At 41.0% G+C, this 24,493-nt stretch overlaps 4 protein-coding genes across 8 annotated transcripts; 2 read left to right on the top strand and 2 right to left on the bottom strand.

The window, feature by feature from the left end:
- Positions 1-551: 551 nt before the first annotated feature.
- On the bottom strand, positions 552-3,173 carry RB195_012411 (uncharacterized protein; the record flags this gene model as incomplete). Of its 2 annotated transcripts, none has more annotated exons than XM_064194249.1 (1): positions 552-3,173. In XM_064194249.1, the coding sequence occupies one exon, from the start codon at positions 3,171-3,173 to the stop codon at positions 552-554; it is 2,622 nt and encodes an 873-aa protein (XP_064051832.1). The 2 variants fall into 2 exon arrangements, with proteins under 2 accessions (XP_064051832.1, XP_064051833.1); XM_064194250.1 differs by having other exon boundaries at positions 552-1,439.
- Positions 3,174-3,220: 47 nt separating this feature from the next.
- RB195_012409 (uncharacterized protein) lies at positions 3,221-15,113 on the top strand (the record flags this gene model as incomplete). 4 transcript variants are annotated; one of them, XM_064194247.1, is made up of 24 exons in its annotated part: positions 3,221-3,356; positions 5,035-5,116; positions 5,431-5,506; positions 7,681-7,795; positions 7,863-7,970; positions 8,258-8,336; positions 8,406-8,484; positions 8,544-8,661; positions 9,264-9,348; positions 9,607-9,630; positions 9,905-10,039; positions 10,399-10,500; positions 10,552-10,623; positions 10,782-10,899; positions 11,621-11,696; positions 12,129-12,211; positions 12,296-12,422; positions 13,356-13,478; positions 13,556-13,678; positions 13,776-13,870; positions 13,928-14,001; positions 14,094-14,213; positions 14,847-14,972; positions 15,062-15,113. In XM_064194247.1, 24 exons carry the CDS (start codon positions 3,221-3,223, stop codon positions 15,111-15,113), a joined length of 2,328 nt encoding a protein of 775 aa, XP_064051829.1. The 4 variants fall into 4 exon arrangements, with proteins under 4 accessions (XP_064051829.1, XP_064051828.1, XP_064051827.1 ...); XM_064194245.1 differs by lacking the exon at positions 9,607-9,630; XM_064194246.1 differs by lacking the exons at positions 9,607-9,630; positions 14,094-14,213.
- RB195_012410 (uncharacterized protein) lies at positions 3,227-3,786 on the bottom strand (the record flags this gene model as incomplete). Its single annotated transcript, XM_064194248.1, has 2 exons — positions 3,227-3,430; positions 3,772-3,786. 2 exons carry the CDS (start codon positions 3,784-3,786, stop codon positions 3,227-3,229), a joined length of 219 nt encoding a protein of 72 aa, XP_064051831.1.
- A 2,306-nt stretch (positions 15,114-17,419) lies between the features above and the next one.
- On the top strand, positions 17,420-22,065 carry RB195_012408 (uncharacterized protein; the record flags this gene model as incomplete). Its single annotated transcript, XM_064194243.1, has 11 exons — positions 17,420-17,544; positions 17,783-17,936; positions 18,092-18,150; positions 18,715-18,853; positions 19,022-19,103; positions 19,198-19,343; positions 19,628-19,710; positions 20,330-20,440; positions 20,501-20,644; positions 20,716-20,826; positions 21,936-22,065. The coding sequence occupies 11 exons, from the start codon at positions 17,420-17,422 to the stop codon at positions 22,063-22,065; spliced, it is 1,284 nt and encodes a 427-aa protein (XP_064051826.1).
- Positions 22,066-24,493: the final 2,428 nt, after the last annotated feature.

Below are 24,493 nucleotides of genomic sequence, written 5' to 3'. Positions count from 1 at the left end.
GTGAGGACTGTACAACATTGATTCGGTCAGTACCTCGTCAATGGTGACATCATGTAAATCCGCTTAAACGGCTCTGCGGGCGCTCACAGATCTAACGCATCATAGACTTCCATAGGAATGAGAGCTGCAATGTTAAAGACAGCATACTAGGAATCTGAGGTGGTGCGGATTTCAGGTGGAGTATTCGTATACGAGGTCGTAGATTATGGAGAGAAGGGTGGTCCCGTCCATTTCTTCCTAATTACCGTTTAAAGGCATTACTCCACGAATCTGTGGTGGTACGGATTTAAGGTGGAGTATTCGTATACGGGATCGTAGATTGCGGAGAGGGAGGTGATTCCGTCCATTCCCTCCTAGTTGCCGTAAAAAACGGCCCGGAAGATACGGCTTCATTCGTTTTGGCGCACCATTTTGTGCAAGAGGTTCGATTGGAGCGCGCCAGCCTTGTGCGGCGCCGCATCTTCCGGGCCGTTTTTTACGGCAATTAGCAAGAAATGGACGGAATCACCTCCCTCTCCGTAGTCTCCCATCCCGTATACGAATCACCTTGATCACCTTGACTCCCGTTGATCTTCGAACTGGTCGAGCGGGCGCCAGTAATTCTTCCATTTGTCCCGATCGCGTGCCAGAGTAGCCCAGTGGTTCCTCCTTTCGCGTGGGACACGAAGAGCATCATATTTTTCTTTCAAGGACTTCGTGAAGAAATCTGACCATCGGGTCGGCGGTCTTCCTGTAGTGCGCTTAATATCGCGGGGAACCCAGTCGCTCACGGCTCTGGTCCAACGGTTGTCATTAAAGCGCATCACGTGTCCGGCCCACCTTATTTTACTTTCCTTGGCAAACGCGGCAGCGTCTCTAATCTTCGATCGCTGACGTAGGAGAGAACTTCGAATCCCGTCCCTCACTTGCGTGAAACGGGATACTCCTAGCATCACTCTCTCAATTGCGCGTTCAATGACGCTCACCGCGTTTTCTTCCTGCTTGCGAAATGCCCAGGTTTCCGAAGCATAGGTCAAAGCAGGAAGTACGGTGGTGTTGAAGAGGTGAGCACGGAGCCGGGTGTTCCTGGTCTTCTTCACTACATCCTCGATGCTCTTGTACGCTCCCCAAGCCGCTCGTCTCCTCCTGCCCAGCTCGGGGGTCAGGTCGTTCATCATGTTCAGTTCCCGACCCAGATAAACGTAGCTGGTGCATTCGGATATGTTCGTTCCGTTGAGCGTGAATGGGGCATCCGAGACCCATCCGTTCCGCATGAACATCGTCTTTTGTAGATTCAGCTGAAGACCGATGCATCCACATGTTTCGTCGAATTCGGTCAGCATTCGTTCCGCTTGGCTGATGCTAGGTGTTACCAGTACGATGTCATCAGCAAAGCGCAAATGGTGTAGCTGCCGACCATCAACCTTCACTCCCATGTCGTCCCATTCCAACTTTCGCATTGCGTTCTCGAGGGTGGCTGTGAATATTTTGGGTGAAATTGTATCATCCTGTCGGACCCCCCTCTTCACGTCAATGATGATGTTCTTGTAGAATGGCGAAATTCCGGTCGTGAAGTTACTGTACAACTCTCGAAGTACCTTTATATACTGAGTAGGGACGCCTTGGTTGTCCAAGGCTTCCACGACCGCTTCCGTCTCAACCGAGTCGAAAGCCTTCTTTAAGTCGATGAAGGTGAGACAGAGCGGTATCTTGTACTCTCGTGATACCTCGATGAGTTTCGAAACAGTGTGAATATGGTCAATCGTGCTGAATCCTTTTCGAAACCCTGCTTGCTCGCATGGCTGTCCTTCATCCAAGACTTTTTCAATCTTATTAAGGATCACTCTTGTAAACAGCTTGTAGATGACGGACAGTAGGCAGATTGGGCGATAGTTGCCGATGTCATGTGGATCTCCCTTTTTATACAACAACACGGTTTTGCTGGTCTTCCACTGTTTAGGAACCTTGCATTCCGACAGATAACTTGTAAAGAGCCTCGCCAGGGTGTTGATGAGTACCGGCGGAAGATTCTTCAGGTGTTCTGGTCTTATTCTGTCGGGACCGAGTGCCGTACGATTTCTTACCGACATGATAAGATGTCGTATTTCGGACGGGAGAACTTCTGGAATGACTTGTCCGTCTTCCCTCAGATGGTGAGGAGGAAAGTGGACATGGCTGTCGAAGAGATCAGAGTAGAAGTCGTAGATGATTTTCTCCATCCCCCTTCTCGATGCATTGGCTGTTCCGTTTGGGTTCCGGAGAGCAGTCATCCTCGTCTTGCGACTGGCGAAGTCTCGACGGGCATAGCGGATGCTTTTTCCCGCCTCTGCAGCTCCAGCCAGCACTTCTGCTCTTCTCTCTTTAAGGTCTTCCTTTATCGCCTCTCGGCAAAGCCTTGCGAGCTCGGACGTGAGTTCTTGGTTCCCTGCGGCTCGTGCTGCTCCACGCTGGCGTATCAGCTCAAGAGTTTCAAGAGACAGGCGCCTCCTGGTGGTTTTAAAACTCTCAGCCTTCTTCGCACAGCCGTGAAGGTGTTCGACAAGCCGGTCATATTCCTTGTCGATGTTGTCCATTGCGGAATCTTCCCAAAAGCCGGCTAGCGTAGCGAAGAGATCCCAGTAGATGGTAGTCCTGGGATTTCTCTCTCTGAGCTTGGCGGCTTTCTCTGCTCTCCTTGTGAAGGAAAATCTTCCTCGGAGGAGGCGATGGTCCGATCCCGTATAGAACTTTGGTACAACACCGACGTCCGTCAGGCAGAATCTTTTATTGACGATGATGTGGTCTATTTCATTACGGTACCCTCCACCGGGTGACTCCCACGTCCAGCGTAAAGAAGAGGGCTTCTGAAATTGCGAGTTCCCATGGATGGTCTTAGTCGTCATGATGAACTCGGAGAGCCTCTCTCCCTGGTCATTCCATTGTAGGCCGTGGGTCCCGATGTGAAGTTCCTCCGGCGTTCTTCTTGGGCCAACCTTAGCGTTGAAATCGCCAACTATGACCTTGTAGAAGGCATGATCTTCTTGGTAGAACTTCTCCAGGTCCATATAGAAAGCTTCGACTTCTTCTTCTTCGTAGCTTGATGTTGGAGCGTAAACGACGAAGATAGTCAAAGCTGGTATTGGGCCACATCTTCTCATCCGCAGACGTCCGATTCGGGTCGTAAGTTGTTCAAAAGAGTCGATGTTCTTTGCCATACTCGTGTTGACGAGGACGCCAACTCCACCAACACCTCTACTGTCGCATGTTCCTAAGAACAGTTCTTCTCCAGTTTCATATACGGAGGGTGACGTCGTCTCGTCTCGGTCAGTCCGATGACGTCGTACTTGATCTTCTTGGCTTGCATCATCAGATCTTCGATGGCCGCTTCCGATGCAAGCGTACGTGCGTTATAAGTACAGATCGCCATCCTAGTCCTTTTCCGTTTTGGTAGCCCCGTATACGAATACTCCACCTGAAATCTGCACCACCTCAGATTCGTGGGGTGATGCCTTTAAAAAAACGGCCTGGAAGATGCGGCGCGTGCACAGGGCTGGCGCGTTCCAATTGATCTCGTTTGAGAAAATAGCGCGCCGGAACTCCCGAAGCCGTATCGTCCGGGCCGTTTTTTACGGCAATTAGGAAGAAATGGACGGAATCACCCTCCTCCTCATAATCTATTACCTCGTGTAGGTATAACACACTTGAAACCCGCACCACCCCAGTGCCTTTAAGTAGATTTAGGTGGGGTCGGTTATGCCATTACTACCCAAGTCCACAGTCGTTAACAAAATTAATTCCTCCTATGTTACTCACTTCTATACTTCCCATTGAAACATATCATCGAAAAAGTTCTCAGGTCTATTCGGTATAAGAAATTACTAATTCTTCTGATATTTCATTCACGAATTGTCTACGAAATATTCTCATGACCTTCTTTGCTAATTTCCGTTTCATTTTTTAAAAAATTCAGATGACTACTTTTAACACGAAAGTGAAAGCAACAATAACTTGTCTCTTCGCTTGGAGCCTGGTGTTCTTTCTGCGAAATAAGCGATTTGGCACGATGAAACCACTTGTCGACGTCGAACCTTTCGAAAACCCTGAACTGCAGAGAATAAGTAGTTTTTTCTGGAGAGTACGGTGAGCCATTCGAAAGTGTGTTTAAAGACCAAATCGCATCCTCAGGAAAAAGAAAAGCTTCTTATCAGTTGTCAGTAACAAATGTTGTCTAAAATCGGCGAAAATAAATTTGAGGAAGGGAGAGGTGCACCCGAAAAAGTGGTCGTTATGGCTATCTAGGTAGGTCTCTTGAGAGCTGAGCCACTAAGCAGGATTGGCTGATTTGATAATTGCGTTATGCCGCATATATACCTTGATTGAACCATTACAATTCTTGTCAAAATTCGTCATAAGGGCTTCCTAATCCTCTGTGTGAAAGCCTAACGGCTAAATAGCTATGTCTCGGCTTTTCAAAATTCGCTCTCGGTTCCTCCTGGTTGGAGTTTGTTTGCAAGATATTTCCGAAGAACGTCATATTGCCGCTATTATTACTACTATGTTACTTTTTGGGGCGGGTGTAGTGTAGCGGTTAGAGGTTCCGACTTCTGCACGATCGATCGAAGGTTCGAACCCACACTAGTGCTCACCAAGCGTTTCATCCCTCCGGGGTCAATAAATTGGTACCATACTTGTCTGGGAAGATAAAAACACTGACTTGACACATCGGCTAGCCACCGCAAGTCATTGTATAGGCCAGTTACACGTTCGTAAACCTCAAACGATTCTGAATTGAAGTGAACATGGAGGCGCATCTCAAGCGGATTGATTAACGCCAGAAACTATATCCTTTACTTTATCCTTACTTGTTACCGTAGCTTGCATCAACGTACAGGGAAGAATTTCACGAATAGCTTGCTGATTGTGGATTGGTACAGGAGGCGAACGCGAACATTAAAGGCGCGCGCTGGAAGTTCAAAAGATACGGTGTCGCCAACCAAGGATAATTATGCTCATTAACGTAATCGCTAAATCAGCCAACCCTGCTTATTGGTTCAGGCTTCAATAAACCTGTTTAAGGGCAGCATACCACGACGACTGACGTACTGAGGGAAACTGCTGGACAAGCTAGAGATTGCGGTCGTAGATTGCAGGATCAAGGGTGGTTCGCTCATCTCTTTCTAGTCGCTGTAAAAAAAAACGGCTTCAAAGACTCGTTTTTTTTTTTGCGACGATTTCATTTGCAACGCAGCACCCTTGTACAGACGTCGCGTCCAGCTGCGCAGCGATCTCGGCTTTTTTCCTGTTGCTCAAAGACCATTGAGAAAGAAAAAGAAAATCGATGTTGTTTTATAGTTACATCCATGTTTTGTTTTTCGTTTGCCCGCTTCCAAATCTTCACTTTCCTATGTACATTATTTAAAGTTCTCTTCTAATATCTCCAGTCGTTGCATTTCGCAAACAAGTTGATTTCAGAGGTTCGTTCGCTGAATCAACTTCTTCGAAGTGGATAGTTCTGACGGCATCGCATTACTCTTATGAAGATCTGCAGGTGATCCTAGACATAGGTGACAGCACTTATGTTTACAGAGGACCGTGATTCGCAGAGCAAAGGATAAAGTGTGTTAACGCCTCCACTGTTCTTCACGCATCCCAATTGCTCAGCTAAGCATAAGTCCTGAGAAGCTTGTATTTATTGATTTGTGTTTATTCTAGACAGTTCGGGGAACTCCTTTGTCTCTTTTTTTTTCGCAGGAAATGAGAGGTTTAAGATAGCAGTTAGAATTGAAAATGCATTTCCCAACAAAAACTAAGTGTTCTGCACTCTTAATTTAAGCCTGCAGTAAAGGTTTTCTGGTTGAAGAGCTCGTAATTAATTGGAAAGTGGTGGTGTTCAGCGCAATGCTTTCGACTGATGAAATGACGCGAACTTATACGTAGTGGCCACTTTCCCTTCAAGGGTCCTAAAGAAGTGTTTTACGAAGTCAAGACAACGAGAGATGTCTTCAATCGTGCGTCTGTTAGGGCCTGTCTTCTGGGAGAAATTGGGACCGCAGAGGTGGGGTGCGCTCGTCGTAACATTCCAGTTCCTCAACGTTTTCAAGGTTTCGAACATACCTTGTTCCTGTTCGGACTCGTTTTCAGTTGTTTTTACTTCGTTAGCCGACTTTTAAAAGGCCACGATTGTTCTTCTCAAAAAGTGGTAGATAAGGAGTATGAGCGCGATTACGCTCAGTTACCTTCAATTGTCCTGAAAAAGGAACTCGTCTTCAAGTTTCCTACGAGGCGCCTTGTAACGCCCTACCCTACGGGTGTCATCTTTCACACAAATGTCAGCAACCTATTTGTTCTCTTTTGCAATTTCATTCGTCCTTTACCTTCTAGACGTGAGCGGTGGGGAGCAAGCCGAAAAATTCGCCTAAGAATCTGTGAGGTCAACATTGACTGCTCGTCAGCCTACTCTTTGTAACTATCGGCAGTCCCTCATTTGTTAAATTAAATTAAATCATCTCGAGCGTGCATTTCTGTTACTTTGTGGACGGAAAGCGAAGGTAAAAAATAAAATCGCCAAGAGATGCCTGCCTCTGGAAACTTTAGAGCTAATACTCCAGCGTGGAGCAGCACATGCTGCAGGCAACCACGAAATCACTCAGAGTCTGCGAGGCATTGCAGAGCTACAACAGAAGAGAATCTCAAAGAGAGAAGAGCAGCAGTTTTGGCTGAAGTAGAACAGGCAAGAGCATTCGCTACTTCCGTCGGAATTTCGCCAATCGTTAAACAAAATTGACTACCCTCTGGAATCTAGATGGAACAACTAGCAAAAGAAAAGGGATGGAAAAGCCCATCAAATTAACATGACGAAAGACCTGATCTCCGACCTGGGCAGGAGAAAGCGAGATTCTTGAGGAGCATACAAGACCATTCAGGATATAGTGAAGAAGGCCAAGAACCTATAGCCCCGTGCTCACCTATTTAACACTCCTACTCTTCCTGTTTGGACTTGCCCTTGGGAAAATCGGGCGTTTTCCAAGTTGTGAAAAATGCGCTCAGAGTCACAGATCGCTCAACTGAATCAGTAGTACTACGGGTGTCCCGCTTAACGCAAATGAAAGTGCAATTTGAAGTTCTGTCATATGTCAACGATCGTGGTTCAGAAACGTTCCCACGTATGCCAAGGTAAATAAAATTAGGTGGACACATGATGCGCTTCAATGACAACTGCTGGATCAGGGCCGTGAACGATTGGATTTTAAGCAGTTTCAAACGCACTGTTGGAAGGCTGCCGACCCGATGTTCAGACTTCTTTACTAAATTCCTTGAAGAAGTGACAAGATTGAAGCTTTCCGTGTCCCTCGCAAAAGGAGGAGTTACTGGGCAGCTCTTACACGATGGTCAGACCTCTTCAAATCCTTCAAACGGTGATATGATATCACTCGCGAATCACTCGCGAGAAGAGAATTCACTGGGCAACCCCCGTACGAGTATTATTGGCCCCCATTCGACGAGCATAGATGAAGATATCATAGAGGTGTAGTTTTAATAGACAGAAAAGAAACTCCATATCATATCAGTTTCTTATTTCGACCGCATTTATACTACTACAATGCTACCGCTACACCTATTTGTATTTACTATACGTGTGTGGCAGAGAGATACAAAAACCCACATTCGCCATTGGAATCCTATAATAAGTGTATGAGGTTGGTGTAAAAACAGAATTTACAGCAAATCTCGTTGCTAGAAGGTTGGCAGCTTGTCGTCGTCAATGGATCAGAAACCTCCCATACTTTACAGAAGCAAAATGTACACTATTTAAGCCAGGAACACTACAAAATGTTAGGTGAACTTTTCAGCAAAAACCAAACTCATCATATGATCATCGATCTCCCTGAAACCTCACATTTTAGGGTTGGATGTTGAGTCAAGCATCAGTAGGAAGAATGTCGGACACTTATACGCTATTATGAACGGAGCGGAATGGATTTACGATGTCGACGGAGGTGTAATTCCGTCGAGTTAGTAGAAGTACATTTCAACAGCTTTTTTTGATCTTTACTTCTAGAATTACTTCACTATTTCATATTCGCTGTTCTAAAGGCCGATGGGATTCTCGGATATAGTTTTCACAGCAAATGAATCGGAAATGTACAACTGTATGTATGTACAAGTGAATTGTAATTGCTGTGTGAAGCTAATAACATTTTGTTTACTACCCCGGAATTCTCCGTAAATTTCATTGGAAGAGTACTCAAAAATAAAAATCAAGGATATAAAATAAATTCTTCTCATTGGACAATTTCAGACAATACACTCTCGCTGTTCGACTACGGAGGGGGACACAGCGGACTTCAGTATCTAGCCGTAGGCTGTATATCTGTAATGTAACTATAACATGGATAATATATAAGATCGGAATGAATTAAGTACAAATTCTAATTACGTATTTTCAGAGAGAGGATTTTCAATCCATATATCTTTTTCGGAGGACAACCACATTGTCCACATGGATTTTTAGGAGAATATTGTCAGGTAACAACTAATTGTAAATACATATTCTGATGAATATTGCATGAAATTTTCCATTCTAGAGGTATAAGAACTGTAGGAGATGTGTGCGGTCTTGCCGTTACATGAGAACATCTACGATTCAGCACGGAATATCTGAGAGGAGATTGAGCAAGTTCGCTCCACCTATAACTCTGAAAGGTATTAAAGTTGCTTAGGACACACCGATTTAGTTTTAATTTAAGGATAACTTCACGCTGTGTCAATTTATAAACGCCTTGAGCAGTAGTACTCCACTGCTCTACTTTAATGATGATTAACACTTCTAATGTGCTGAGCACTAGCGCAACAAGGATGACAGGCGCATTCTTAAACACAATCTCCAGACCTGTACTCTTAACACAATCTGAATCCTTGCGTCGTAATTATTCCAAAGATATGCGAAAAATATAGCGAAAACTTCTGCAAATATATCTTCGAGGATCTTATCTGTCTGCAACCATCAAAATTGTACAACTTTTCGCTAACCCATCACACCGTCATACCACTGATTGATCGTCTCCGGTTCGGTAAATGAAATTAATTCAGTCTTGAAATGTAGAAGGAATTTTTTTTCCACACTTCAACATGGACTACAGTAGCTGTTTATTCTGCGTAAATCCTGAGATTGTAAGTAACTTAATACATTATCTTCATAGGGTACAATCTGAACGCAATTGCAAAGCAATTGAAAACTACCATCCAAACTTCAAAAACAATGAAGAGGTTTCTTCCTTCTGAGATTCGAAATATCAAACTTTCAGATACATTCTCCCCATGGTACTCGTTTAATACATTGTTCCATAGAAGAGCATTTTTTGTTTTATTTCTTTCAACACTGAAAGGGCGGTAGGTTACACCAAGACATTCTTTTTTCAGTTTTTATGTCCAAATATTTGTGTGGACCTGGCAACTTATTCAAAAAATACGTAAAAAAAATTGGCCATATGATTTCCTATATCATTATTTCGTTTCTTTCATCTTTTCAACCGCTTCATAGTTTTTTTTCACTCATCCCTTGATTCACCGTTTTGTTTTTCCTCGATTATTGAGCAGATGATTGGAGATCGTTGATACGAGTGCCTGCCACTTGGTTTATACTTGTAGTCGAAGCCGAATGAATCCGTTCGGGTGAGCTCGACGCATGTTCGATTACGGCAGGGCCGTGATAAGAGGTAGTATGTGTGTTTGTATTTCAAGAGGAGGAAAATAGTTGCGTCGCAGAAGACTCTCGTTGCTTTTTTCGTTGGAAAATTCCGCAAGAATTTCTAACTTCCTCTCTTCGTATAATTATTTTCTCGTTATCATGTGGTCGTAATTGAAATCATAGATTTTTGGGGTGGTTAATACGTTTCTGTTAATTTACTTCTGCTTTCCCTATATTTCATACTTCAAATTTTTTCAGAGCATCCATTGTGCTGCGGTCTTTCTTTGCACAGAAGCTTTTGCAAATTCTTGGAGACACTACTGCTATAAATCCATTTCACGGGTATCAGCAAAGAATACTGCGAACACTTTCGGAAGAAGAAACTTCTGAGAAGTAAGATAATTTCATTCATTTTTTTTTCTTTATTCATTTCCTTCTTTCCCTTTTCTTTTTCGCTTTGCTCCTTTTTTTCGTTATTTTTCTTGTCCCTTCGCTGCCTCCCACTCCTTATTTTTGTCGGGAACTTTTTTTTCTGTTTTCCCTTCCACTTTACTTTTTCTTCTCATTTCATCTACCTTTCTTTTTCTCAACTTAGATGAGTGCAAATGGGTTTCATAACGTTGGGCTGTGACTATGCCTGAAGCAAACGTAATTTAGGAGTATCAGATTAGTAAGTGATCAAAAGAAGTTAAATCATGGCGTAAATTTCGCTTCTTTTTCAGCCTACTTTGGTGGTTATTAGGTTTATTTAGGGCATTCCAACCGGATCCAAAGTTCCTTCAATTCTTAGACTCATGGGAATGTCGAAAAGTTGACATATCGGAGTGTGCACTTGTTCTAGCAGAAAAGTTCAGGTAATTTCGATATGATTGTGTCGACTTTTTCGCTGGACTTTTATGTTGCAGAGATCGAAATTACTGGAAAAATGAGGATTATTTGTTGTTCAAGGATTGGGTGGACAGTCTTCGCTTTCTAAGGTAGCCACAACTATCTTATATAGTCACTGTAATGGGGCCCATATTAGCCATGTTGGCGTAATGCAGACAGCTTGACTGGATCGAGCAAAACTCGTTGATTAGTGTGGATTGATATCTGACAGCATTTGTAGCACGTAAACAAAATCTTAAGACTTCAGATACGAATTCCCATCAACAGTGGATGATGAACCCGATTTGCCTCAGCCACCATACCGCAACTGCAGGTCCGCTTACGTCACTTTTACTTCAACAGCGATGTTAAACACATCACTACCGGTACCATTTTATCTTTATTTTTTTCATTTCTTAAACTTTTTTGTGCTGGCTAGCAGCCATATAACTGATTAAGTTGGGCATTCGTCGTTACAATCTACAATAACAGTTCGCGTGAATCATAAAACTCTTTCTAATTACTTTCCAGGATTTAGTAAACGCAAATACAGAAAAGAAAACAAGTAGATTGAGTGTATTGGGAGGTCCCTCAAGGAAAGCATTTACCTCTCAGTGTAGATATTTGAATATTATATTTCCATATTATTAGATATATATTAGATTGGATATTTTATATTAAAAGCGTTTCTTTGACCTAATTATTTAAAAACTTTAATTAAGCCTCTTTAAAGAAATTTCTTCCGATTATCTCATTTTTGATAAAGATCAGCTTTTAACACGTGCACTTACATCTAAATTGTACAAAGCACTGCTGTTCACGTTGTACTAAGCTACTAACACGAATTCATGGGAAGAGAGAGAAGATCATCAGTGAGAAAGAAGTAAAACTAAGGATTTACTTAGGATTCCGTTCAGAAGGAGAATTGGCCTCTTTCCTTGCAAGCGCAAAGTATGAGGTATATATGGAAGCTATTCTATTCTAAAGAAAAAGGGGTAGAAACTCTTCGAAGAGATTTGACTCGACTTTTAGAAGTTGTAGATCATAATGGAGCTGTGCGTAATTTAGTTACGTTCAAATAATTTTCCATAGCTGACTAACATTCAGGATGTTGAACTGGCGGAGAAAAAATTGAATTTCCTCAAGGATTTGAACGTATGGTGCGGAGAAGCACTTCCATTGGGTAAGTTTTTGCTAAGCTACTGGTTTGAGGAATTTTTCTCGCTCAGCCTGTGCATCCATGCTTCACCTATCAAAAGCAATAATCGCTTCCGCGAAACATCTTTCAAAACTACGAGAAAATCATCCATTTCACTTATGGATTCTGGGTAGTTTCATTTTAAAAAAAAATCCTATTTAAGGACGTCTTTACAAGAATCCCATGCTAGTAATTTATAATGCCGAATTAAATTATTTTGTCTTAAGTACACACTCGATAGAGGTCTGAAGTATCACATAATTTTTGCAAAATTCGTACTTACTTTGCAGAAAACACCGTTGAATCCGTTGCATATCTTCCATGAAAAATAACGTGCCGTTGTCACTAACATTGTCTATGCACTACAGATTCTTTTTTGTTGCTTTCGAATTTTTTTGCTTCAAAAAATCCATTAAGGCGAAAAGTTACGCTCCGTATCTGCCGAACAACTAGCAACACTCCATAGCAATAACGTTGCGTTATCAGGGAAACTAGATACGGTAGGAAGAAGCGCGTTTTTCTCTCTTCTATAAACTTTTTCTCGGCTTTGCTCCATTCTTAGGATCTATATTAGGAATATTTAGGTTTTGGTGATCATCAACAATTATCCATGGCACCTAAGTCTTGGGATTTTACAGCGCGTCCATCTACCGTATTTTGGTCTTGTTATATTTTGTGGAACATTTGATGGAAGAGTTCTGGAAGAAAAAGGTAAACTATTTTGTGGTTTTGGACGACCTTCTTTGTTAAAATTTTTCTCTTTCTCACAAATTGGCGCTTGGTTTTTGCTTTTTTTTCTGTCATCTTCGTAGAATCCTCCATAATTTTCTTCGTAGACTTAGGAGTCTTGTTTGGGAAAATTCTATGCAAGCTGAATGGCCTGAGTAGACACAAATTCTGAAGAAGGATTCGTTTCCCGCGATTCGAGTATGTAAAGTAGTCACAAGAATGGAAATGTTTCCATTTTGTATTTGCTTCAACAGAATCCTTTGTTATTTTTCTTGGAACTAGATAGGAAAAGAGAAAAACAAAGACCAAAAGATAGAACTTCGATTCGTTCACGCTCACATTATTTGAATCATATCTTAGGATGAAGAATGAGATAGTAGAAACATTCTCAACGACGTTACCGTACTTTTATTTCCCTCTAGGACTTTTTTGTTCCCTCTAGGACTATTGCCCTAGAGGGAACAAAAAAGTATGAATTCCCCACGATTTCTATAGGTTATCCAGTTGCAGCGTTGAATAAGTATCCATACAAAGAGCATTACCATACCTTCTTTTACTATGTCGCACTAAAAATCGGATCGCTTTAAACGAAAAATGTAACATATATGGCTGGCTCCGCAATAAAGCTAAATAATTAACAGTAAATTCATTCGCACGTCCGCTACGACCACATTTCCACATTTTTGACTGTGGCTTGGTTCAAATGAACATTTTTCATGCATAGCAATCCTTGTAAGCTGTAGAAATGCGAAAAAATTAGAGGATCTGTTTTTGTCAACCATAGAGAGAGGTAAGAATCACAAAATAACAATGTAACAAGATCATTTTTGAACTGGCGTACAAAATTAGCCGTCATTAGCCGTCGTGCAGAATTTCCACATGTCGAATATGCCGAAGAAGTAAAGCCGTATTAAGGATTTCCGCCAACTCTGGATGATTTTGCCTTCGTTGATGTTAGCAAGGAAGAAATAGTACGTGGTATTTTTCTATACTATTGCTTATTGAAAGTTGTAGAAATGAGACTACGCAATGTTAGAGGTTCGATCTTTTTTTGTTTTCAACTGGTTTTACAAATAATTTTTAGTTCTAAATAGCCTGCAAATTTGACATTTTAGGATATTTTGTTACTGCTGATGACCTAGTTTTTAATTTTTGGCACAAAATCGATTTGGATTTCACGTATCATCCACTGGGAATAATAGGTAAAAGCGTTCCTGGATGGTACAATGGACCTGCTGGTTCGTTTGTTGTGATTTTATCTCAATGAATTTTACTGTAAAACACGTCGTGGACTTCGATCTGTTACCAGAAGGAACTCACGAATCAATTTTTCAGGAACTCCCGCTTTACAAAGAGCTGTGACACTCTTCACGAAAACCTATAAGGATTATCCTGCTGTGCAAGCGGTGTGGAAAAGATATAAAGAAAAGGTGAAAACTGGGAAAAATTTCATTACAGTTTTTCTTCACTACAATACATATTTTAAGGTGCTAAAATACGGAAAAATAAAAAATGCATCTGATTATCTCATTGCAACTAACGGTTTCGCTGCTAGCGATTTGTAGGTTTTCTTTCAATATTTTTTGGAATTTGTTTATTTTCAGAACTGTACATATTTTCTACCTTATGAAATTAGATTTCGAATTAATTCAGCTTCTATGTCCCATCAACAGAAATCACATTTTTTTACGATTTTATGGAAATTTTATTCGAAGCTAGAGTGTTCAAAGGAATTGCCGTTCTCAAATTTCTTGCCAGTGTTCAACATATTGTGTGAGTTGTTATGCTATGACACTAGACGAGATACCGGTGATAGAGTAACCGTTTATGTTTTTTCGACGAAAAAAAAAGCGTCAAAAAATAATATCAATAGTGTTCGCTAACCGCTAGATTCGCTTCAGACCTTCTCGGTTTTCTTTTTCGAATCGCTTGCATTAAAACATTCCCGGCTCTGAGTCCAAACAACAATATCATTTTGGTATTTTTCTCTTTTTTTATAGGTTCATTCTATTTACTTTCTTCCTTTCACACCATTCATGTTGGAGCCAAAAATTTGACGCATCGCCCTCCCTAGTACTTCACCGCATTTTATACCTAAAATTCTCGTTAATTCTTGTGTGATAGAAAATGCTTCATTATTTCAATACTCAGCGAAAATTCTCTGGAGCTGTTTCTTTTTCTCAGCTTAGAACTTGCGCCATCTAACCATCCTCTTGCATCGATACGCTGAAGCGGTCCCCTGAGTTAACCTCAGTTATTCCACAGAGCTTTCGCCCTCATTAGCGGTAATGTGATGAAAAACGGAACAAAACTATTCCCGTAGGCTACAGTCCACCACGTATTCAATCACATTAGATTTGGAAAATATCAAAACATATGTATCATTGATTGTCAAGTCCCATTCAGACCACCAAGGTCCAAAGTGGCAAACACAGTGGCTCGAGAACTCTGGCCACTCTATTACAGTGGGGATTTAATAATGTTACATCCATTAAAACCGAGTACTCTCCGGATGCTGTCTGAAAAACAAAGGTAATTGTTACAAATTAGGATTTTTAACAAATTGATGGAAACCCACACAGCTGTAATTTAAGTACATGATTTTTTTTCCTAATTTTCAGGTATTGCTCCATGGTCATACGTACATTCGTGGAGGTGCTGCTCAATCTTTGATGATGACACATTTTTTCTGATGTTTTTGTTATCAATAATAAATCTCGCAATATTTTTTGTATAAGATAGCGTTTAGCGCATGACTTCGTATTTTAGCTGATTGATTTCCATGATTATTAGAGAGCTGTAGTTAGAGGCAATGATTACTACCAAATGGGTATGGAGGTGGGACTCATACAGGTACCGGAATGAGGAAAAAATAAAATGCTCAATTGAAGGGATGATGCCAAGAGCAGGTTCGCCCAAAATGAAAACGGAGCTTCGAAGTTCAGTCCTATGTCATCGATCAAAGATCAGAGACGCTGAGGCATAAAAAAGGAAAGAAAAGTCCTTTAAGGAAGGTAAAGTCCTTCAAGGATAGTAAAATTAGATGGTTCGGACACGTGACGCGTTTCAACGAAAACCGCTGGACCAGAGCCGTTAGCGACTGGAAACGACGCGATATCAAACGCTCCGCAGGAAGACCGCCAACCCGATGGTCAGAACTCTTCACAAAGTCTTTCATATAAGAATATGCTCCTCGAATCCATCGCGAGAAGAGAAGCCACTGGGCAATCGTGTTACCGATCGGGATAATCGAAGGTACTAACGGCACCCCCTTGAGCAAATCGAAAAACAACAGGAGCACAGGTGTTACAGGTGATAGTCAGAGCGGACGACATATAATGGCTTAGGATACCACTGGGCAAGAACAGTTGGTTTTATTTACAACAGTTTATTCATCTAGTTCTTTTGCTCGAGCGGTTTCAAAGTTTCTAGTAGAGGAATGAAGAGGAAAAACTGAACCTAATCGGTGAGATCGCCGGATTTCAGTACGTGCTCTGAATCAATGGCTGTCGACTGAGAACGGTTTACTGCCACAGTATGAATAATTTTTCCGCATAACTTTCAAAAAGAAACAGAACAACCCAGAACTAATTGGGAGAGAACTTGAAGAGAATATGAGCTAATGACAAAAACAAAAAACAAGAAATTACTCGGTGCAAATACCAGTTCTAGTGACACTAGATGAACTGGTATCGACAAAAATGTATGGAGTATTACTACAGAACACTGGCCTATTATGGATAGAAAAAAGCCCCACTGTTTGTCATTAGATTTCGACAAGTGAGAAATTTTGCTCATCATCATCCACAAATGCGAGGTACAAGACGGAGATGCCCGTTGCCTATTAATGAATTATATTTGCGAATAGAACACAACTATTGATTTAAAGGCATCACTTCACGAATCTGGCGTGGTACGGGTTTTCGTTGGAGTATACCTATATCGGGTCGTAGATTATGTATACAGCGGGGTGGTTCCGCTCATCTTTCCCTGCATTACTGTAAACAGACGGCTCCGGAACGCTGTTTCTTACGATGTCGTATATTGTAACGCGCCACCCCTGTGCCCCGCCCCCTCCTGCGATCCATTGAAAATCCATTCGGACGCCCCGGTAGGCAACTCATCTCGTTCTACGACTCGCAGGCCGTGGCGGGCCGCAAGAGTTGCGCGTTGCAATGGAGGACGTCGTAAGAAACAGCGTTCTGGAGCCGTCTGTTACAGTGATGCAGGAAGAGATGAGCAGAACCACCCTTGTATACATAATCTACCACCCGATATAAGTATACTCCAACGAAAATCCATACCACGCCAGATTCGTGGGGTGATGCCTTTAAACAGTGACATAATAGCACGAATATCAATATTGTTCTACCACAGAATAAGTAGGTTTCGACCGGAACTTCTTCCTTGCACTACCGCATGATAGACTACATAGAGATGTCCTGCGGCGATCAGTAGTAGCTTTCCGTGAGAAAAAACAATTGAATTGTTACCTCACAGAATAACCATGTTTTCGTATTGGCAGGACAGAAAAGACAAACAGGATTTGATTAATAATAGTATTCACTACGATTCATTAATAAAATCTGCTCCTACACATCTTTCCGTACAGAAAACAACGCCTAACGATAAAGGAAGGTATGCCAAGGCCAGATAATCAAGATGTTGTCTTATTAAGTCGTGGGTCTACGCGTAGTGTGTGTCAGCCGTCGCATGACAATGTAAATCACGTCTCTTTTGTCTTCTGGTGGGTGTTTTTGTCATTGTTGAAATTGCAGAGAATACAGGATGAATTACTTGTTGTTTTCAATTCTGTTGGAATACGTATACATAAGTACGCTGATTTATTGTTTTTTTTCAGATTGTATGCATTAGTTGGACCAAATATATTACATTTCAATGGGATTTTCTACCCATTCGCAGTCACCGTTTGGTTCTTTTTTTTGCTCTTTAAGGATCGTGGATTCTTCTTTCCAGGGATGTTACGAGAAATTCTTTTACGAATTTCGTTCCGGTGCCTGACGAAAATCGACACATCTCGAGTAGTACCTTCATCAACCCATCTACGAATGTTTTGTGCTAAAATAACACAAGGACTACCAGTGTTAGTTCAATCTACTTTTTGTGAAAAAAATTTCCTTATCTGTTTACATCTTAGTGTTTTTCTTGCTTAACAGTTTGTCAAATTTGGTTGTCTCTACGGTCAGATCATCTTTCGATTTTATTCGCAAAAAGATCAAAGGAGATGTTGTTTGCCTTTGAAGATTGACAATTTCTTGAACTACGAGGATCAAAATCTGGAAAACTAAGCAGTGCTAAGTGGTTATTCAGTGCGCTTTCAGTAATTCCGGGGTAGTTGAGAACGAAGAAGGACAAAGCTGCGGAGAGCATAACTACGAGGAGCAGCTAAAAGCATTGATGCCGTCTGAAGAAATTTGGAAAATGACTCCCCTCAAGCATCACAAAAAGCTCAAAGATATTATCAGCGAATTGGAGGTGACTTCTGATTTTCCTTAAAATTCAACCTTTTAATAGAGTAATGCTTCAATGAAAGCCATTTTGTATTTCGACTTCCTATGTTCTTTATGTATTGAAGGAGGATATGTGATAAAGTGCTGATTTTTCGCAAAATAGAAACATTTTTACTTCAGATTTACGCGTACATGGGAACATTTATACCGAAATCCCTGAAAGATGACGATTGGTTGCAGTGAGTCCACAATATTCCACTCTTTATTCTTAGAATCTGGATTTTTCAACATTTGGATCCTCCTGCGTTTGTATTTCTTCATATGGTTAGGGGAGTTATTATTATACAATAATATATTCTGCATATTTTTTTTTTCTTTCCATCTCCTGTATAGCGAACACTCGTATTCGAGTGTTATATTTCGTGTGAGAGCTCTCCAGAAACTCTGTGAGAACCTCGAAAGAGTGCGCCTTCTTTTAGATCATGGGAAGAGTTTGATATAACAGTTTGCTTTCTGTACGTTCTTTTTTGTTGTACGGCTCTACTAAAGAAAACAATTATTGAAGTTTGCTTTCAAATTTCGACGTAAGCGAGCTGACGAGAAAGTCAGTATTTTTATTCACCTCGATGTAGTAGTTAGACTTTCTGGTGCACACAATTATGTTCCATGTATTTCTTCGTCAGATTTAGTTATTTATTTATTGGATTCAGAGCATTTTGATACTTTGACTTCCTGGTAATCTGAGAGATGTAAACAATTGTTTACCGTTTACATTTTTCAGTTCTATTGCAATGCTTTTGCAGTATGCTGAATACAACTGAATCCGTAGCGGAACGAGTTTCATTCCTCGAATATCTCGCTATTAAACATCGTCGACAAGAAAGGGACAAAATGAAGAAATCTACCAAACAGGAGCAGTTTCTAGCTGAGTTGGAGAAGGAGGTATATTTCTGCATTTCCTAGTCATTTGCGTCTTTTAGTGTTCCTTTTTCTTATTTGATTTTGCTGAGTTTGTTATTGTTTTCAATTACACGTTTGCCCTTCGTTTCTAAAACTCATTTTTGTGAATTTTTGACTATTTTTCTTCGAATTTTCTCACTGTATTTTCAGAAGCAAAAGTTTGCGCGTGGTGAGATGGGGTATGGTCCTGATCTCTATCAGTTAGTCCATAACCCGTTACGAAATAGGAAAAGTCAGTAGTTTTAGTCCGTTTATCATGAATCATTCATGAAACTTCCAAATATTTGTCCCTCAGTGTAGGACCTACTCATCACTTACCGTCTTAGAGGTTCACGCTGTACAAGGTGCGAGGGTTTTATCGACTATCCGATGCAATGACCTTCCTAAGATCGCCTTCGATCTACAGTACATGTTCAAGGAGAAGCCTCGTATCCAGTCCGAGTTGGGCAACCAAATGCAGTACGTTATCAGTGTGAGTGTCTTGTTGTTGTTCAAAACTGAAGGCAGCACTCCACGAAATTGAGAATGCTCGAATGGGAGGGTTGGTGCACCCAAGGCTGTCTCTCGCCGTTTTCATTTTTTGGATCACGCTCACACTCGTAAACTAAATGCTCATTTTGATCTAATCGTGGAGAGAACCTGCTCTCTTTAATGTCGTCACATGCTGCCTTTAAAATGAAAGATTTTATTCGACTTCAGGCTGTTCTGCTTGTGGTTGCATCTATTTCATTTCTATGATTTAGACCTACTGTTTAGGAGAATTTCGACTCGAGGACCCCCTTGCACATAAACTTTGTGAACTTTCCGAACACGGACGACTCAAGGAAATGGCTGGAGAAGTGTGTTAATTTTTACTATATTTAAATGGTACTTTTGTTTGCGGCTTTTTTTGAGAATTTTCTATTAAAATCAGTTGAAAGGGAAAGACTTTAGACTACAAACTCCCCGTATTTCCATACCAACTCATTTTAATGAGGAACATATTACCTTGTGTTTTTGTTTCTTTCAGGAAATCTCAACTTTGCTTATTATCATTTTCAAAGTTTCATTTTTCATATTCGCATATTTTTCTACAAACTGCGTTTCCCGAGTCTCGTTTTATCCTTGGGGACCTCATCCTTTGCTAACAGTAGTAGTCAACTTTGTTTTTTTCCCTTTTTACATAACCGAATATATTGAAACAAGATGATCCTGCACCCGAATTTAGGTCTGAATCGAATTCAAATGACTAAAGGGACTCCGTTTTCTCTGGAATTTCACGTAACGAGTTGTGTTTCAGTTCTGTTCAAATTTGAGTGATATTGTTAGCATTTTGCTCAATGTGAGCCCATCAGTTATATAGTTATCCATCTTTGAATAATTCAAAATGGATGTGTAAGAGAACGGAGTTGTTTTTTTTATTAAATTACATTTCGTTCAGTTTGGCTGTAGTTTTTGATATACATATATGATTTGTAGGTCTGTAGGTTTTTATGGTGGAGAGTACACACACCAAACCGTCCTTCCTGACTTCACTCCCAAAGGTGTGAGGGAAACTTTTCCGGATGACGAAATTGTATACATTTCAAGGTTACTTCTAATTTATAGTTTCCTTTTTCGTATACAAAATCGAAATTTGAAATATTTCAGACATGCAAAGGATACGTTAGACGGACCTTTGAACGTTGGAGCTATTGCTTTGTGTGTGTCCATGGATACAGCGAGAGAAGCTCTTGGTGCAGCACGTCGTGGACGTATACGAGCTGTTAGACTACCTATTCAGAGATATGTAAAGTGAGCCTGTGTCTTACTTTGCATTTCTTGAAAAACTTTTATTAGTACCATTCTCACAAGTCGTCCTTCAGATGGCAACATGGACCGATGTACTTGCCATTTCCTAACATCATGCGAATCATTCGTCAAGTCCACAGAAGTGGAGGTGACTGGGAAACAGCTTTGCTAAGTAATATCAGCAAGTGGGTTTTAAGCACTGACTAAAATAAGTGTTTTGTGAGTTATCAGTCAATTACGCACTTGGAATTGATGTGAGTAGGTTAATGCTTATTCAAGAATTGCGCTTTGCTTTTCGAAACAAAAAATTGATAGCATTTTTGATGTTAGTCTCAATTTGTTTCGTTCTTATGGTCGGATCAAAACGAGCTTAAACCTAGTGTAATTGCGTAAGCAGCTGCGTTCGAAGTGTCTTGTTTGGGTTCGGATCGGAATGGGATGAATTCAATGTCCGCTTCAGTCTTGTACTTTCGTGATATTCTTATGTGTTCTGGAACGGTATGTGGTCACTGGTGCTGAGCCCCTTTTGTTCGCATGGCTGTCCATCACCTAATGTTTTCAAATCCTGTTTAGGATTACTCTTGTGAAGGGTTTGTAGATGACAGCAGTAAGGAGATTGAGCGATTGTTGGCGATGTCATATGAATCTCCATTTTTATACACAACTATTGCTGATATTTCATTGCTTAGGTACCTTGCATTTCGACAAATAACGAGAGAAAATCTTTGCTAGTGCATTGAACTTGTGCCATCCGTTTAATTTTAAAACCTGTGACCAGGTTCCCGGCCTCCAGTCTTACGGTTTTAGTGGGAGGACCTCGTGCCTTCTCTGATGGACAAATGGAGCTTATTCGTTGAAGGCAACTCCAAACCGCCCCTTTGTACCTCCCAGTTACTTGGTTGCAGGGTTCTGGGCGGAACGAGACGCGGGATACAAGAGTACTACGAGTCGATCCTGGCACATGGGGAGTCCTCTGAATCCACCTTCATCTCAGTGCTGCCGCAAGGCCGCTTTCGCTCCTCAGTTAGCCCCTATATGCCATCAAGGGGGCGCTGCGTAGCTTCACGGCTAGTCGACAGTGATCACTCTAGTGCGGGAGATCCGTATGACCTGTCTATGCACATCCGAAACTAGAAACATGCTAATGGAATAGTAGTTCTAAGTTTGAACGACTTCTTCCTTCAAAAAAAAGAAAACTCGACATGAAGTTTAATATCTAGTCTCATCATGATCTCTTTTGATTTAAGATAATATAGCAAATGTACCTACATTGATGAAGTAACTGTCGTTCCAGACGTCATCTGATAACGCCCGAGGAGAAAGATCAGGAAGCTCAGATGGAGAAGACGAATCGTAGGAAAATGCGTCAGCGCGAGAAGAATGAGCTGATTAAGACTATATGTGAGGCAACTGGACACCTCTAAAGGTCTTCATGTTCATTAAAAAGATTGTTATCAAGTAATCAAGTTGTTTTTTTTTGTTGAGTTGCTGTCAAATAGGTTTTTGTTGCTCGTACAGCATGTTTGGTTACGATTTTTTTTATGTTATCACTTTAGAGGAACCACTTGCTCTATTGTATATACCTCATTCTAGAGTGATTCTGACTATTAGTAGTAATTTAATATTTGATTTGATCTGACCGTATCAGGATAACCGGTATTTTTCGATGTTTTATGAATTCTGAGAAGTCTAACTTCAATGTGCACTTGCTAATGGTCTAGTGTTAGAATCACGAGTACTACCATTGTAACCTCGATCTATTCTTCGTCATGTGTTTTCATTTTGTTACCAATCACTGTTAGGATAAAGTCACTAAATTCATCTTGTGTCTCTGCGCAAGTTCGTCGAACGATGTTTTTCCGTAGTTATATAACATTAAAACTACTAAATAACTAAAATAAATATATAAATATTAAAAAAATATAAAAGATATAAATATTATAACTGATGCGTACTGGACTATGGTAAGGCATGGGTGCTAGAATTCATGTGTGAGGATCCCTGCTACCACCATTCATTACTGCAGTTTGCGATGGTCCCACCTCAATTCCAGACGGTATCTCCCACCGCACCGCTTCGAGCGCAATCGGTTACGCAACTGCACCTTTCTTCATGTTGTTTTGACTCTACTATAGATCAAGTTCGTCGAACAGAGTGTTTTTTCCGTGGTTCACACAACGCACGTTATAACTGATGCCTAAAAACGGGTGGTTCAGTCGCTAGAGGGTGCCATCTAACTTTTACAGGGCACTGTTGGCAAAAGCATGGCTGGTCGATCTGCGGTTCGGGATGTTTTTCCTCCTTGAGATTTTTTAAACTGGGTTTTTCTTACTTATTAGAATTGTTTTCGCAATGGTACTACTGGGTTTTCTTTCATTGCTCCTACAGTCTGATATTGTGTCCGCACGAATATTTTTTCACCATAATAAGGAAGTTGTATGTTCCTTCCGTGATCAATATTCGTGTTATGTATCGATACGTCACCCTAATGAGTGGAGTCAGCCGGTAGTGGCGCGATCTTCGTGTGAAGTGTATTTGGCACAAATATCATTATATTCTGTTTTCGTGAAGTGAATCTGTTCGGACTTTCTGGAATTCACCTTCCCCTTATAGCTTCTTTGGACTGAAATATATCTTTATACATTCTGTAGTCTTCAAAAAAAATACTTAGAGCAGCTGTTAGTTTTCTTTTCGGTTGTGTTCATCCTGACTTGGAATTAAAAAATCTACTAATTATGAAATAATTCTGGAAAAAAGAATAGTAGAATTGGTCATGTGTCATGGTTTTACAATCTCCTACAGAAACTATGCAATTTCACAATCAATTCACTACTCTGGCAGAGTCTGTAATTGCAGACACTAATTGGTGTTGTTCGTTAACGCTGCAGCTTGCTGTACAGTCTTTTCCACTTTGTATGACTGTGTAATTGGCGTAAAAGGAGTGCAGAAGCAGATAATGCGCTACAAAGGGCCGGAGGTAGAGGGACTATAAACGACGAGAAGAGAAGTCGCTATACGCACGTCTGTGCGAACCGTTTGATATTTTTTCTGTATAACACTTTCAATACATCACATCTTTTTTTGATGGTTCGTTTAATTACCAGACTCCTGTGCTATACTTCAAACTAAGTATAGTAGGGTGAAAACGACATGAGGCACGTACGTAATTGTGTACGCAGCTTCTCTCGAGGCGTTTAGGTGGAGCGTAGCGGATATGAGCGTGGTGACACCCTGCCGGGATCATCCATCGCTGCAGTTTGCGGTGGTCCCAACTCGGTCCCAACTATTGCCTCCACCGCGCTGTTTCGACCGCGTACGCAAATGCACTGCAACTACACTTGTGATTTATGTCGTTTTGACCCTACTGTATGTCGGTATTCGTTACATTAACAATATCTCGTCTGAGATTTTAAATGGTTTCATATGTTTATGTGAGGAACGGCCCCTGCATGTGTAAATCAACTAGAAGTGGTGAAAACGATTCAGATTCCAGATTCTGTAGAGACATGACTCATATTCAAATGAGTGTGCGATGAAGTCTTTATATAGTTGTCAAAGCTGTACCGAACTTCTACAATTTTCCGTGATTTTCCGTGCAATTCGTTCCATACTGGTTCATTTTCAGCTCTATTCTGAACGCTGATTACTTTAATCGCAACTACCCTGAAATCCCATGAATAACTCTGCTGTCATTTTCGCGGAAAGACGCATACTTTTTTAGTTACCCCGCCTTTTTTTTTTGCTTGACAATGGTTTTCTAACGAGTTTTTCGTTTGAAACAACGACACATTATAACAAAAACAACTATGTAAGTTTTCTGATAACGTTGCGTTGCGTTTTCTTTTCTGATAA

Source organism: Necator americanus, chromosome III (genome assembly GCF_031761385.1).
Source record: "Necator americanus strain Aroian chromosome III, whole genome shotgun sequence".
Lineage (NCBI taxonomy): Eukaryota > Metazoa > Nematoda > Chromadorea > Rhabditida > Ancylostomatidae > Necator > Necator americanus.
This window is presented reverse-complemented; position numbering and strand designations above follow the sequence as displayed.